Raw genomic sequence first — 15,759 nt, 5'->3', positions numbered from 1 at the left:
GCAGACGCCAGTTTTGTCACAGGCTTGCTGATATTCTCTGTTGAAACACAAAGGACTGCCGACCAGGTGATAGGTCCATGCCACGGTGGAATCTTGCCAATGAAGTGGAGACCCACAGCTTTGCAACAAAACAAGTTTTAATACTACAAACAAACAAAAAAATAAAACCTGCCGAACAGCGAAAATAACAGGATTGAAATGCACTTTATCTGGCCGGTGCACGGGCGGCGAAGATAAAAACACTCAACACACAACGAATTATAGTCAAAAACCAAAATCTGCAGTTTAGTACCAATGCATTAACCATCTCTTATGCGGGAGCTTCCCCGAATATGGAAAAAAAATAACAACTTCGGAGCTTAAATGTTATCAAATAATACAATCGGACACCCGTGAGAATAAAAACCAACTTCAGAAATACCGCTACCTTAATTACTATAAAGAAAAGTGCGAGTGGAGGGGAAATCTCGTCTCACAGTGTCCAGGAGTGACGGTCTTGCGAGGCGCTGTCCGAAGGGGGAAGGAATGGTCCCGGTGGTACCACGGTGGGTGGGGCGGCTTGAAGCGGCCGCGCAATCACACACACACACTTCGTCGTCGAAGTCTTCCCCAGCCTGGACCTGGCCCGCTACTGTCGAGCTCCACGAACTTGACGCTTCGATTCCCCGTCTGTTGCTTCCGAGTTTCCCGCTCACACTGCCCGCCTTTGCCCCAAAGAGTCCCCCTCGACGGGCCCCTGCATCCCAGCACGCAGGTGTGGAAAACAAAACAAAAAGAAACCAAACCCAGGACGCTGGCCCGCTCGTCCCTTCATCCTTCCCCAAAGGCAGCATCGCTTCGTTTTCGTGGAAGCTGGCTCCCAGCCCTCACACCCCACGAATTTCTTGAAAGGACGCGTCCAGCCTGTGGGAATGGATAACGTAACACAGCCGGATTTTGTGACATGAATAATGTAACATAGCCGGATTTCGTGACACACCAAACGCAGTAATTTCGACCGTTTGACGATTTCCTTTTCGAAATCTGAGAAGTCATTGGGCACTGAAAAGAGAACTTCGTCCAAATTCCCAATTCCCCGATCCTTCTCACTGTTAGGCCCACTTCAGACGGGGCAATTTCTCTTCAGCAATTTCTCTTCAGCAACTTGAGCGACACCAGCAACACGAGCTGGCCACATTCACACGCAGCAACCAATTGCTGCAATTTGCTATCATCATCATTAAATTATATTTTTCTTGCAGTATGTAGACACACAGTTACGTGCTACAAACTTGATTTAGAGCGCAGCTCTTAGGGGCCCGTTTCCGGCTTGAGCGGCGTCGGCGTCGCCGTCGGCGTAATTGCGCGGTGCATCATGGGAAATGTCCCATAATGCACCGCGCGAGCCCCCCACCGGGGTCACGTGACCTCATGGGGGGGCACGTGACCCCAGTGCATCATGGGAAATGTCCCATAATGCATCGCGCGAGCCCCCCACCGGGGTCACGTGACCCCCCGAAGTCACGTGACTCCCCTGAGGTCACGTGACCCCCTCCTCGAGGTCACGTGACCCCCGCCGATGTCGCGTGACCCCCCGATGACGTCATCGTCACTGATGGCGTCACCGGCATCCACATTGTCATCGTCATCATCACTGATGACGTCACCGGCATCCACATCGTCATCATCACTGATGATGTCACCGGCATCCACATCATTATCGTCATCATCACTGATGACGTTACCGGCATCTGCATCGTCATCGTCATCATCACTGATGACGTTACCGACATCAGCATCGTCATCGTCATCAGCACTGATGACATCATCAGTGACGTCACTGACGTCGTCACCGGCATCCACATCGTCATCGTCATCATCACTGATGACATCACCGGCATCCGCATCGTCATCGTCATCATCACTGATGACGTCACCGGCAAACGCATCGTCTTCGTCATCATCACTGATGACGTTACCGACATCCGCATCGTCATCGTCATCATCACTGATGACGTCATCAGCGACGTCACTGATGACGTCACCGACATTCGCATCATCATCGTCATCATCACTAGTGAAGTCATCAGCGACGTCACTAATGACGTCATCGGTACCCGCATCGTCATCGTCACTGATGATGTCATCAGTGACGTCAGTGATGACATCGTCGGCATTGGGGGTCACGTGACCCCCAAGGTCACGTGACCCCCCAAAGTCACGTGACCCCCCAAGGTCACGTGACCCCCCCTGGTTAGTTTAACCCCCCCCAGTGCCCTTCCCTCCTCCTCAAGAGCTGCGCTCTAATTCGGCGTTACAGGGAGTTGTAAGCGGCTTTCACTTTTTTATACATTTAAATGGCGTTAAAGGGGTACTCCGCCGATTTTTTGAGCTACCTCAACTAACTATATTTTCTGACTCCCCGGCCTTTAGCCTTTCCGGTATGCTATTTAGCATCGCGAAATTCATAATAGGTATTGTGAAATCGGCAAATGAAAATGGTGCAAAAACCAATATTCAAATATTCGCGCACTTTTCAGTGCCGTGACGTCAGTGGCAGGCAAGCTTGTCAGTCGAGCAAGTAGTCTAAAAAATAGAATATGCCAATCATTTGTTCCGTGCTGGAGCGCGGATACCGGAGCGAGCTTCCAAAGCACTCATTTGACAACAAGCAACTGCTTTAAATCCGTTGGGAACAACTTCTGTAGTCCAAAAAGTTAACCCCTGCCTTCCACTGACGTCACTTTGTTGTTGTTGCCAGTAGAGACTTTCAGTTTGGAAAACATGGTGAAGACCAAAACTGTAAATTCAATAAGTTCGCAAAAAAACAATATTTTGACCTAATATTTGGGATACTATTTTAGCAATATTTGTTGGTTAGTTCAGCAAAATTTCAAGCAAATCGGAGACAATGAAAAAACCGGTGGAGTACCCATTTAACAGTACTAACTCATCTTTCTAAAAAGGTTTGTTAAAATAAAACGATCACTTTCAATTAAGTTTTCAGTTGTCATCATCACTGGCACGGAGTATCATGTGAAAATATTCCGTCCCTGATTAGCTGCTGCCGCTTCAAACGTCTTTGAATTGCTCCGAGTTGCTCGCTTGTTTGGAGCCGGACCCAATGTCAGCAATTCGTGTTGATCTAGGGAAAGCTAAGGAACAACCCGCCAGCAACCCCAAAATTGCCGAGAAAGTCTGGCGGGCCTTCCGTGTGTCGGTTGTGCCGAGCGCCAGCATGTTTTCCGAGGGAGTATAGAAGCCAGGGGACGACGTTATATCCGAACTCCAATTTTCAATATTTCGAAAGGGGGTGCAGTATGTTCGCAACTGTGTTAAAAAACATATCTTACTAATACCATTTTTAGATATTGAAATGTCGCTTACACAGCTTCTAAACATTATGTAGTCGATTACGTCACAAATAAAAAGAAGGGAGGAGGGGAAAAAAGAGAAAAGCGCCAAAAATAAAAACAAGCGTGCGGGGGAAAGTGTTTTTTTTTTTTTTTGCATTGCAGTATTTTTTTGCATATCTATGACTACAATTTCCACCATTTCAGAAAACAAAAGAATTACGACCTTTTGGTGGTCAGTGCCCTTTTAAGCACTCTTTTAGCATATTTGAGCCACCTAATGCACCTAGCTATCATCCAAAGGTACCCACCCATACGTGCATTATAGTTTACAATGTCTTGCAGGCTCCTGTACTTCTTCAGCTCATCAATACAAAGGTAAAGTTCCTCGCGATTGAAAGGTCTGAGAATCCCAGCTCTCGAGGGTTCCATCCGCCGATCCCGCAAACCAAAAGACGAAGTGCGGCATTTTTCGCCACCCGGCGTCACCGCAAGATGGTGGCGGCTTCCGGTAACTCGGTGCGGGGTGGAACCGTTTGCTTCCAGGTGCCGCCGGCGTGTTGGTCTCGGCCAGCCGCATCCTGACGAAGGCGCTGCTCAGCGACGAGCGCGTCAACACGCTTCTCTTCTTCTCAGTCTCGGTGTTGGTGGTCTTCTTGTGCTTCGTGGTGCATGGGCTGGTGCTTCAGCGCACGCGCTTCGTCCGCTTCTACCTCGCCCTCTGCGCCCCGTCGTCGGCGTCCGATCCTTCCGGGGAGGTGTTTGCAGACGACCTCTTGCACAAGCGGATCCTGCTCGAGCCGACCGAAGACGTAGGGCTGGTGAGCGGTCTCTTTTTCTCTCGTCGCAGAGGACCGAAGCGTTCCAGAAAAGTGGTTAGGGCCGCGTAAAGTAACCGTCGGTGAGTCGTTGAAGAGGGTCAGACCGTCTGTAACATTTGTGTCAAAGGGAAAAAGATTTTCGGGTAGAAAGAATTTGCAGCTTGTAGGTAGCATATCATTTGTCTCGGCATGAGCGAGAGAAAGCGTGCCACCTTCCCCCGAAATACTTCCACTTCGCCGCGTAGTCGCAACGGAAAAAACTCTCTTGTTTTTTCCGATCTACAGCTGCCTGCGGCAGTCGTCGAAACTACAGTGTTACGTCATTGGGAGTACACGAGTTTTCGGGGTGCCATTTGTCAAAAGTCAACGAAGCCGTTTCTCCTGCGTTGCTACCCTCCTCATCCTTCCTGTGGTAAATTGTGTTTTGTCTCGATCGCTCACTGCAACCTACGGCGACACTAACGGGGTGTGGTGCTCTATCGTAGCCGTATCGGACCTTGAAATGTCGACAGTTGCGGAGGGAGGGCTTAGTGCATCGAAGCTGGAGCTGGACATGGTACTCCTAGTGAAGTCGCTGCGCATCTCACTCGAAAGACAATGCGAGTTAATTCCGACCTCCGATTTGTTTATTTATTTTTTTAAAACAAAAACTAGCTTGCGCAAGAAAAAAAATGTTTTTATCCACTTTACAGGTGTCGTAAAGCGATTCCTGCAATCAATTGCCCAAAGTCCGAAAATCGTTGCACCGCCCCTTTGAAGGTGCAGGGACAAAAAAAGTTTGGAGTTACATTTCGTTTTACTTGTTGTGGAACGGGACGTAGGATAGGCTGATACGCTGAATTAATATTACGTTATTTCTAGTCGGCGGTTTTGATTTGGACCACTGGGGCCGAGATCTCGGTATGTTGTGACAGACGAGAAAGTCCAGGTATGGCGGTCGTTGGCATTGTTGTACTCCCTGGTCAAGGACATCACCTCAAGATGTTATTTATTTATTTATATATATATACCTTAAAGCCCCGTTTCTGGATGTTACACGGGGGATACTCGATAAGAATCTAGTCGTAGAATAGTGGCATGTTCTGGGCTGTGTTCCATGATTAGTGATGCCATACGTGTTATATGAATTAAGAAACACGACCCAAAAATTTTATGCCTCTTCTCCTTTAATTAGGGAATGCCAAAGGCAGTTCCTAATGAATTAGTACACTCGACTGTATTGGGAGTCGAGGGTATCAATGCACCAAGGCTCGCAGTACGTGGAGTGAGGGTGCGTACGGCAGAATTCAAGGATGATTGCCATCGTCATCATCATAATTCTGATGATGATGATGTTGATGTACATTATACTGGTGTGTGTTTGTGCAAGAAGGAATACCACATGATGCACCTTAAATATGTCAGCTTACCATTCATACTGGTCAAATGTCCCTCTCTGCAGCGGTGAGATAACATTGCACATATAGGGCCGAACTGATTTCTCAGTTTCTCAATGCCTGTTCATGAAATTTCACTTATGAGCTGTTTCATAGTAGGACAGAATGATACCATGCTCTAAGGTGTGTTTGTTCATTGGGTTATCTTTTCAGTTCTTCTTTCTTTCTGGCATGTTGAGTATTGTTTTTTGTGTGATTGCTTCATTGCTACTTGTTTTTCATTGACAGGTTTTTATAATTCTGTTTCTGTTTGCATGAAGTTTTCTGCCCTCCTATGTTTCAGGTACTGTTGAGTGTTTTCTCTTTTACGGTCACAATAAAGGCTGCCAATGAGTCACCAAATGCCTTCATTCTTTTGTTCTTTAATGGGATTATTAACTGCACCAATTTATATGTTAGTTTTATTATTACACAATAGCTCCTGTGTCATATATGTTTCAGGATATACCCATTGTTATTTATGCTACATAATATCCATCTATGACGTCTTCACATAATTCATCTGATATTCTGACATGAATAATGATACCAAGGTAAATCTAACTAATTATAGTACTTTTGTTTGACTCTTACAATTTCTGCAACTTAATTGTCATAACCAAATGTTCATATACTATCTGTGTCATGAAATTCTGTCAAGTTATTTTATAAGTATGTTTCTACTTGCCTATTTTCCAAGTTTTGGCAGTGATCTAGTTTGAGGCAAATCATTCTGCCTGCTTGTGTTTGTTTCAATTTGTTGTGGTTTTGAATTGGAAGGCCTTACAACAAGAAGTAGAGCAACGATGAACACGCGGTCTGCTTTGCTTAGTGTCATACTTTGGGGTTCTTGTAACAATCAAAGTTAAAAAAAAGAAAAGAATGAATGTACAAGGTGTTTCTTGAAACCATAAGAAAGATTGGGAGGTTGAGTTCTCTTTCTTCAGGTAAGTGGTCCAGGTTGACATCCGGTTAGATTGGATTGGATTGGATGTGACCACAGTGGATACTTCACACCCCCAGCAACGCAAGGTGGCCATCCCACAGGTTCCATGGGGGCCTCTACTCGTTGTTCACATGAGCCACTTTAGGGCACCTAAAACTGATACCTGGGAACATGGTAACATGCCAAAAGATTTTCCAATATTCATAATTTAGTGTGCAAATACAAAAAGAAAAGGTGCAATCTAGTGGCTGTTCAGGCAGCCATTGATGGAAGCGAAGAGACTGGCCAGTGACCTCCAGGGACTGTTTGCTGTTGAGTGCGATTTTGAAGTTGGGTGGCCGGTTTCGGGGGCACGAAGTGCAGTACCTAGCCAGGGTGTTGAACCAAAATTTTTATCGCTTCGGTTTGAGTTCAGTTTTACGGGTTTCAGTACAATTCCAGCTCAGTTCCGGGGCGCAAATATATTGGTTCAAAGTGGTTCGAACCGGTTTGAACCGGTTTGCACCGCTAAATTGAGAATGAATTTTGCGCATTGTTTTGCCAATTCGCCCCGTTTCCGGCAGCTTGTTTATCGTTCGTACAATTCACTTTCATTTTGAGGTACCGAAGATAAGAAATTGCGTTATTTAATTTTGATGTCAACAGTACAATAAAATCTAGATTAACATACAAAACATCATGTTTTGTACCACTAACATCCATTTGTTTACCTCAGTCACATATATTTTACCTCAGTCGAAAGGTTATATGAAGTCTGGTAGGTCGCCTTAGATACCCGTGATTGGTACAACTTTGCATCGCAACTAGCTTTTGAACAATCAATTGCAGCGCATAAAATCACAGAAAAGGGACATTGTCGCCATGTATATATTGAAATATAGTTTACGAAATACGCTTTACAATATACAGGGTGCGGCCGTAAGGACCAACATATTTGGCACGCTTTGTAAAATTTGAATTCCATATATACACACTTGAAATTGGGCACTGGAACATAGCTTCGCGAGATGTTTTGTGCCCATATTGTTTTAGAGCTGAAGTCTGCGGTAGTGAACTGTTATAAATAAAGCGACATCGGAAGCCGTGTATTTTCTGTGTCTTATACCAGCCGGTTTATCGTCTGCACACTTGTTTATGAGCTCGCTCCCAGGTGGCTTGCTGAACGCAAAAATGCTAAATATCAATGGCAGAGGCTGGCGATGAGCAAGGTGATTGCGATAATTAATACTTTTAATGACATCTATTAACAATGCTCACCTGGGAGCAAGCTCACAAACCAGTGAGGACGACGAACATCCGGTATAGGGTGCAGGAAATGTACAGCCTCTGGTTTTGCTCTATTTTTTATATTTTATCATCTCTGCCTTGAGCTAGAAAAAAAAGAGAAAAAGTAAAATCCCGTAAGAACGTTTACCCCAAAATGAAGAGATAATGGTGAAAAACATGGGGTGGGCTATCTTTAGGGATGCCACAGCAAAACTGTATTGAAAATTAATGATAAGCACTGGTGCACCCGCTATAAACCCCATGACGCGGGAACTGATACCGCATATCGCAGGCAGGAAAAATTCGCATTTTACGATGTGATAAACACGCGGGAATTCGCTGCAGTCTCCTGTGTCACAAGAACGGATACCGCAGACGCAGCATTCAAGTTGCAATATACGCGCGGAAACAACTCGCGCGTGTTACAGCTAAGAATCGATATCGCGCGCGCAGATTGCGGACACAAACACTGAAATCCGTTACAAACTCGGGAACGGATACCGCAAATCGCGAACGCATCAGATTCGCATTTCACGATGCCATATACACGCGGGAACAACTCGCGTGTTACGGGAGCCGATATCATGCGCGCATATTGCAGATATCGCTTCTCGGACGTACCGGTACCGCAGATCGCGCCGTTGATGCGCTATTCCTGTCGGATATCGCTTGACGTTCAACGGGAATCGAAGGGGGGAGGGGGGAAACGATGGCGATGTTTCGGAATTTTTATGTTACAGATATGTAGCCAGAGCAACGGGATGGGCGATCTCTCGGGAGGGGGCGTCCTTACGGGATTTTACGTAGTCGTAATACTTCTTGCAGAACTATGCTTGCGTACCCAATTTCAGGTATGTACGCGCCAAATGTGTTAGTCCTTACGGTTGCACCCTGTATATGATAATGACGCAACTTAGCTAAAAGCAATAGTATTTTCAAAATGTCACGAAAGTTTTAGGACTGTCCTTTCAGTCTACTTTTTGTTAAAACACTGCGGCAGTCACAATGCTTGTTTTCATAACCAACATTGTTTACTCTCAGCACTGTGATGCAGGCAAAGAATATCATAAAAAAAGGAGTGATCACAATTGTTCACTCTGATTTATACGAACTTTCGTAATCAAATCAAACCTGGCCTAAAATAGCGCATACTCAAGTGAAAATTTTTTTCTTAGGCAGGATCAATTGGCATAGCCTGGGCTGTTGAGGTTGGTTCTTGACAGGATGCCGGTCAATTTAATTTACAAATAAGCATCACCCTTCCCAATGGATGATTTTTAATTAAATAGAACAAGATAGTATTTCATGTTTTCCTCGACATGGCAGCTACTTAATTGCTCACTTTCTGTCGATCTGCGTGCGTAATTGTCATAGTTCCGCTACGCGTCCCTGTGTATAATTTGTTTTTGTGCAGCCCGCGGAGGCGTAAAATTGCTGTTCATAACATAATAACAGATTCTTATAATTTTGAGAAATTATATACGTGTCAGGAACACATAGTTTTTAAGGTTCTCCCAACTCAGTTTGAACCTGTCGAGGACAAAAACGCCGAAAACGATTTGCAGAGCATGTTCCAGATAATTTGCGGGTGCATTTACTTGTGATGTGTATCTTTAAAGTGATCAGCCCTTCATTTATGTTTTCAAACTTTCAGTCAGTAATTAAATATATTTTTATTATCATCAACACATTTGACTGCATGAGTTTACGTAACTCCTTGAGAACGATACGACACTCGAAAATACGCCAGCTGTTGAGTATGGGGAAACGTGCTTTTTTGTTCACTGTTTGGCCGTGTGAAACACCGTTCACGGGATATGCCAAAAAAGGACTTTAGGCTCATATGATGGACCTGAAGTCATATAGACTAAATGGGCAGAAAGGGAAAGATACTAAATGATTCTCTTTACAAGAATCCGATGCACGACGCCTTACTGCAAAAATAAATTTATAGAGATGTAATGATACTCCTAATTACATATACGTAAATAGCTCGAAGAACAGACATTGTTATACCAATCTTAACATAAATAAAAGTTGGGCATCAGCTTGCATAAACTCAAACCTTCGCGAAATATTTTTTTTTTTTTTGGGGGGGGGGGGGGGGGGCAATGTTATATTCGGTTTGATACAATTGAAAACCGAACGTGTTGGTTAATACATACAAAACTTGAAAGTATAAAACAGAGAGGACGAGGACGGGAACAGGACATCTTTCATTTAGCAACAACATAGAATGGCACAACGATAAAACCGCCCCCTCGGGGTCTCAATGTTCTCAAAGAGGGAAAGGAGATACTAGTTATAAAGGAAAGGGAATACACTAAATAGAAACGTTTGAAAAGCGCATCAGTAATCTAGTTATCTCCGATTACTTAGAATTCGACCTTTGTCATTCTCAGTGATAATGCAGAATTATTCTTGTTTGCAGTCTAAAAACAAGCACGTCGGTTTGACGTGCTTGTATTTGGCGCTCACATTGCAACTCTGTGCTTGATCAGTCATGCGATCTAACATTTTATTGGGCTGCCATATATCAACCCGAGAGTTCTATATAGGGAGTATTCACTGGCGGGCCATAGCTGTGTGCGCGACTGCTGAGCGCGTGCTGACAACCAGCTTCCACAGTTCTTTTGCAACGTGCATTCCGCACCAAGAGTGCCGGTCTTAGCAGCCTATTAATGTGAACTCGTGAGCATGCGCTCTAAACATCGCCCTCAAGTATAGTGTCCAGTGAATACTTCCTATGAGCGGCGAGATGTTTTGGTGGCGCCCTCCTATGGTTCCCCTTGTGACGTCATTACCTCGCAAACAACAAGTTTGATGGTGCTTGTTATTAGCATGGTGGAAGCTTGAAATCATTGCGCTCTCAAAGGAACACTGCCAACACCGTCAAAATTACAGGTCTTTCATTCCTCTTATTTACGTCGATGATAAATCCCCTTTCCGACGTCATAGTCAGCGTTCGGCCAATCGTGGAAGGCCGACCACAGCGACGCTTTCGGTCGCGCACGTCGCCAGCCTCGAGATTCGATCGTCACGGCATATGTGGTGAAAAGCAGAACTACACTTTGTTTTACACTTGGAGCAAGACGAATCTGTGTGCAAGGCCGAAGCTATGAGAGGGGCCATTGCTGCGTTCGCTGCTCTGCGCCCTCAGTTTGCCTTACCGCTCATTCACACTGGAAGCGGATCTATAAAGATTCAGTACAACGCCACGCGCACTTGATGTCATTGAGTGCACGTGCAATTGTACTGCATCTTTATACAACCGCGTTCGCAACCGCTTTGCGAGCGCGGGTCCGCTTCCAGCGTGAATGGGCGGTTAGTATGGATGCTCTGTCTCCACCCACATTGGGGACGAAGTGAATGACCACGTGCCTTAAATAAAACCATGAATAAATGAGCACGCTTCCTCTAATTTCAATTTGTGTAAACGAATAATTAAAACAGTACAAAAAAGACACATAGACAAGTAAAAGAGCGACACTGACACAGTGCTGACTCACGGCTCACTTTCTTATTCGTCTTATTTAAAACACGTCAAAACAAGAAGGCAAGAAAAAAAAAAAAAGAATCCCTTATGTAGGCTATCTTCACTGTCATTTGCCTCCCGAAAAATTTCTAACAAGAAAGTACCACAAAAAAAATAAAGCAAATAAAAAATAAAAACTGAAAAAATAGTTATACATCGTTCCACTTCTACTTGTCCTTGTGTTGTTTTTTTTTGTTTGTTTTTTTGCGGTGTTTTAATTATTTGTTTACTATGCACCACCGACTAGCCCACCTTCATACAATACTTCAATCTGGGTCTCGAGACCAATACTGTGCAACTTTTCAATTTGGGCATCTACTTTTGCTAGTGTTGCGATTTGTCCTTGTTGAGAAGATCAAATCAGGTCGTGCAAAATGCACAGTGCGGAAGGTTCGCGCTCAGATCAAGTCATGTATTTGAGAGACACAAATTATTCTTGCTCGGTGCAGCGTCTTAGGGAACGGCGCGAGCGTCTGGTACCACGAAAACGCGCTTTCCGGAAAAAAGTGTTTTCGCAAAGGAAGTAGTTTCTGGGGCCACTCTCTCTGGTCTGTGCCCAAGAAGCGGGCAGAGGAACCTTTAAAAAACGGTATGTTTTTAAACCCCCCCCCCCCCCCTCCCCCCGGGCCTTTTTTTTGTTTTGTAATTTTTTACTTTTTATTCCTGAGGGACCCCCTCCTCCATTTGGGGGTGTTGAGTCGAACATTATACTTGTGTCACTTGTTAACAGTAATCCTCCATTGCTTTTATTTTGCGCTTACAAACTGAAGTTTAAACAAAATACGGAGGTGCTCGAAGCTTGGGGAAGAACTTGAGAATTCCACTCCTGTGAGACTTAGAGCGGCTGGGAACGTCCAGCTGTCCGCCTGAGGCCACTAGGATCTTTCTTTTCAGGTATCCCTTCCGTACACAGTTGTAGTTCTATGTAACGTCAGATTAAAAAGTCACATTTAGACCTTTCAACGCTTCTATTCTCGGGGACAACTATCTGAAGCACTTCAGCAAGAACGAAAACATGTTTAGGTGCCTCCGAATGTGTGCCTGTAAAATGGGTCGTGGAACGATTCTTGTGCTTTCAGTAAATACCGCTACGAACTAATGCCTGACGTTGATAACTTGCAACAACACCCATTACTTTTCCTCTCTACGCAATGGCAGACGAAGAAAAAATAAGAGCAAGAAACAGCTTCCCCTCCTCAACTCGCAATTAGAATAAACGGACACGTGAACTGACGCTAATTATATTCTGTCTGTGTTCATCATCATGCGCCGGGGTTGGCAAAACATATGACATGGGCTGAGCTTCAGACTTTGCTAGAGTTTGGCTATTCTCATATTTAATTGAACACGAGCCATTACGCGAATGTTTAGCGATGCTGATTGTCATGAACACGAGCACACGACTCGGGCTCATGACAATCGAGTACGTCAGGGTGCAACATGACTTGCGGTGCGAAGTCTTGATGTCATGTGATGTCAGGGTGTCAGCAACGCTAATGACTCTAATGACGTTCTTAATTAAAATCGACGTGACGCAGTGAGTCACGTGAGTACTTCGAGTGACGTCACGGGGTCACGTGGCGTGACATTACTTGACAGCATGTCTTGACGTCACGTGACCATGTGAAACATGATTGATCATAGTACTAATGCAAAAGCGCCACAAAAAACCCACAATTTCTCATGAATTGCAATTTCGTATGTTGACGGTTTGATCAATACATAGAAATACAGCTGCCAATTTTTTATTCTCAAATATTCATTTTGTGATACTAAAATAAAATAAAACAAATTACCGTGAACCGTTTTCAACCGTTTACCGTTATAATTTTTTTCGGTTCAGTTCCAAGATGGCGGCGAAGATTTCGGCTAGTTCAGTTCGGGTTTGGCTCAAAATAACGGTTCGGTTCGGGCCTAGCGTTGCAGCTGGCCTTGGTCACCTGTAAGCCTTGCCTGCCAATTCCTGTAGTTCTCACTTAACGCGACTTTCCACAGAAATAAGTTTACCCCCCGCCATTAACAAACACCCCAAATACGGTTCATATCACTTACATTTCGAGCCTTTTCACCCGCTTTTTCTTGTCTGTGCGGAATCGAATTTTAGTAATCGAAGCGAGGACGTAACCACGGCAGCCATTTGCCCGTCTTGGCGTCAACTATTTTGTGCTGCGTCATCGAGGCTGGCGCAGCTTCCGCGGTGCTCTAACGCTGTCGAAGCTACTTGCGTGAGCGAGTCGCTTCGTTTAGTCATCTCCTCCACGCGAAATTTTGTGCGAATAAAACGCAAGACGAAGCCCCGTGCTCTCGCAGCAGTGCTGGATTGCAGCACTCTTAAAGTTACGCTAGCCTAAATAACGTTAAAAAAAAAAAATGCCGCAGTTTTTTTATGTAGGTATTTTGTCCCTCATATGTTCCGAAAATCCCTCTTGTTGATATTTTAGCCGCTGGGAGAGATACCCGCATTCGTCAGCAACCCTTCCCTGGTGTGCAGCGGCTCTTGAAAGATACTTTGCTCGAGGGAAAGAGCGAACTGCCAACAAGAATAGCTAGGACGCAAACATTGGGAAGGTGGGGGGGGGGGGGGGGGGGGGTATTTTTGTTGTATTCTTGTCTCTGGCCTTGCTTAGTTGTGTTTGCTGTGTGCGCATGGCGGTTCGCGTGTTTCTGGTTCCGCTTTAGTTACTCACGCTTGGACCGTGCCGCGCTCTCTTTGTACGACGACAGGCTGGCTACTTAATAGTGAGTTATAATATGTGTGTGAGCAAGTGCAAGCACTGTGCGTTTGCGTTAGCGTTGAGTGTTCCACACTGCGCGTGCGCCGAGCCATAGCCTCCTCTATACTCGTGAAGCCTGGCAGTTCGACGAGGGAGCCATAGAGTGCCCGGTCGCAGATTTGGAGCGCGAGGATCTGGTAGCAGAGAGCATTTCTCGGGGAACCTGGTATTCAGCGCACAGCTTTTGCAGTGGCGAGGAACGAAACATAGTTTTCAAACCAGGCGAGAAAAGAAGCGGTAGCGCGAGGAACGCTTGGAGCACGAGCGGACATTCCATCGATCGGGAGAAGTGTGTTTCGGCGTCTCGCCGCAGCGGGGCGTCCGTCACGTGGCTCTCCTATCCGTTGTTACTCGCTCTACTTTTTCAATTTCGCCGGCCGCTTCTCGCGGCGATCTGCCTTTACCAACTCCTTTGATGTATCTGATTATGGTCGGTTGCGAAACGCCTGACTGATGTACAAAGAAGATTATCATCGTGTAGGGCCGTACCCGACGACACCAGTTTCCAGCGAAACAAACTAATGAAGAGACTAACACGTGAACGTAAAGAAACATATCGACAGCTTGATTAGCAATGTGCTGAATCGGCCAGAACAGATGAAATCGCGAGTTTACAACTCACTGTTTGTTTTTCGTGGGCACCCAACCTTTAGTGAACTTCGCAGAATAAAAACGTATCGTGTAATGACGCAGATAATTGATATAAACAAATAATATTGTCTCGGCCTCTTTTTTTTAAATTTAGTACTCGAGCATGTTGTGACAACCTGAGTAGGAAATTTCTTAAATTATCAATCCTGCTAAAGTAGTCTCATAAGCAGCTTTTCGCAATATTTGCCCTAGGAAAATTTTTTTTTTTTATATGAACATTTGCTTACTCAGGATATGATATAAGTGACAGGCCCGTCAAATTAAATCTGGCATTTGTCTTCCGTAAAATTGGCCAAATAAAATTAAAGGGCGCAGGAGGAGAAATACCTTGGAAAGTTTGGCTGAATTCTAGCGCTAGGCAGCACTTCACGGACCTGTGTGAACAAATATTTATTCCTTTGAACAAATTCGCTTTATAAATTTCGGCGTAGCCAGCCACGAAAAGGAAACCTCTATTCGCCACCGACAGTCCTGGACTCAAATAGCTGTTATGCAAACAGCTCTTTTTTTTTTGGGGGGGGGGGGGGGGGGGGGGGGCGTCAATTATTGCGGATTTTTGATACTGGCAAAAGTTGAAAAAACGTAATAAAAAAAAAAGCGTCGTCATTATTGCGCATGCGCCGAACCTAAACCGCGTTTTGGATTTGCAAATAGAAACGACGCTATTCCTTTGTGCACGCTCTATTCTAAAACTCGCTACTGTTAAGTGTATGTGACAGTTTCTTACGCGGGAGGTCCCAACCTTTGTGTTAAGTAAATTAAGTGGAGGGCATTGGTTATCTAAATGTACTCAATTAATCATTTAAATGACTGTCGAAATGGGAGCGAGCACGGTATACAATTTCTTCAACTTCATAAGTAAACCGACCAACCGAATGTCTACGTCGCAAAAAAAGAGATTGAGAAGCTCATACACATGTAGGTGTGATATTATGAACAAACAAATTGCTTGATGTTGGCGTACCTTTACTTTTAGCCTCAGCTAAAATACAAGTTAGCCGTTCGTTGTCTATCTCCTC

The 15,759-nt window shown here is 44.9% G+C and overlaps 1 protein-coding gene across 1 annotated transcript in view; it reads left to right on the top strand.

Moving 5' to 3' along the window:
- Positions 1-15,759, top strand: part of LOC8041894 (equilibrative nucleoside transporter 4) — a 129,290-nt gene that overhangs the window by 19,679 nt on the left and 93,852 nt on the right. Inside the window, exon 5 of the mRNA XM_040213102.3 lies at positions 3,879-4,153. Within this exon, the coding sequence (XP_040069036.1) occupies positions 3,879-4,153 (275 nt within the window). The remainder of the gene's footprint in view (positions 1-3,878; positions 4,154-15,759) is intronic.

Source organism: Ixodes scapularis, unplaced genomic scaffold, assembly GCF_016920785.2.
Source record: "Ixodes scapularis isolate PalLabHiFi unplaced genomic scaffold, ASM1692078v2 PGA_scaffold6__148_contigs__length_123643588, whole genome shotgun sequence".
NCBI lineage: Eukaryota > Metazoa > Arthropoda > Arachnida > Ixodida > Ixodidae > Ixodes > Ixodes scapularis.
This window is presented reverse-complemented; position numbering and strand designations above follow the sequence as displayed.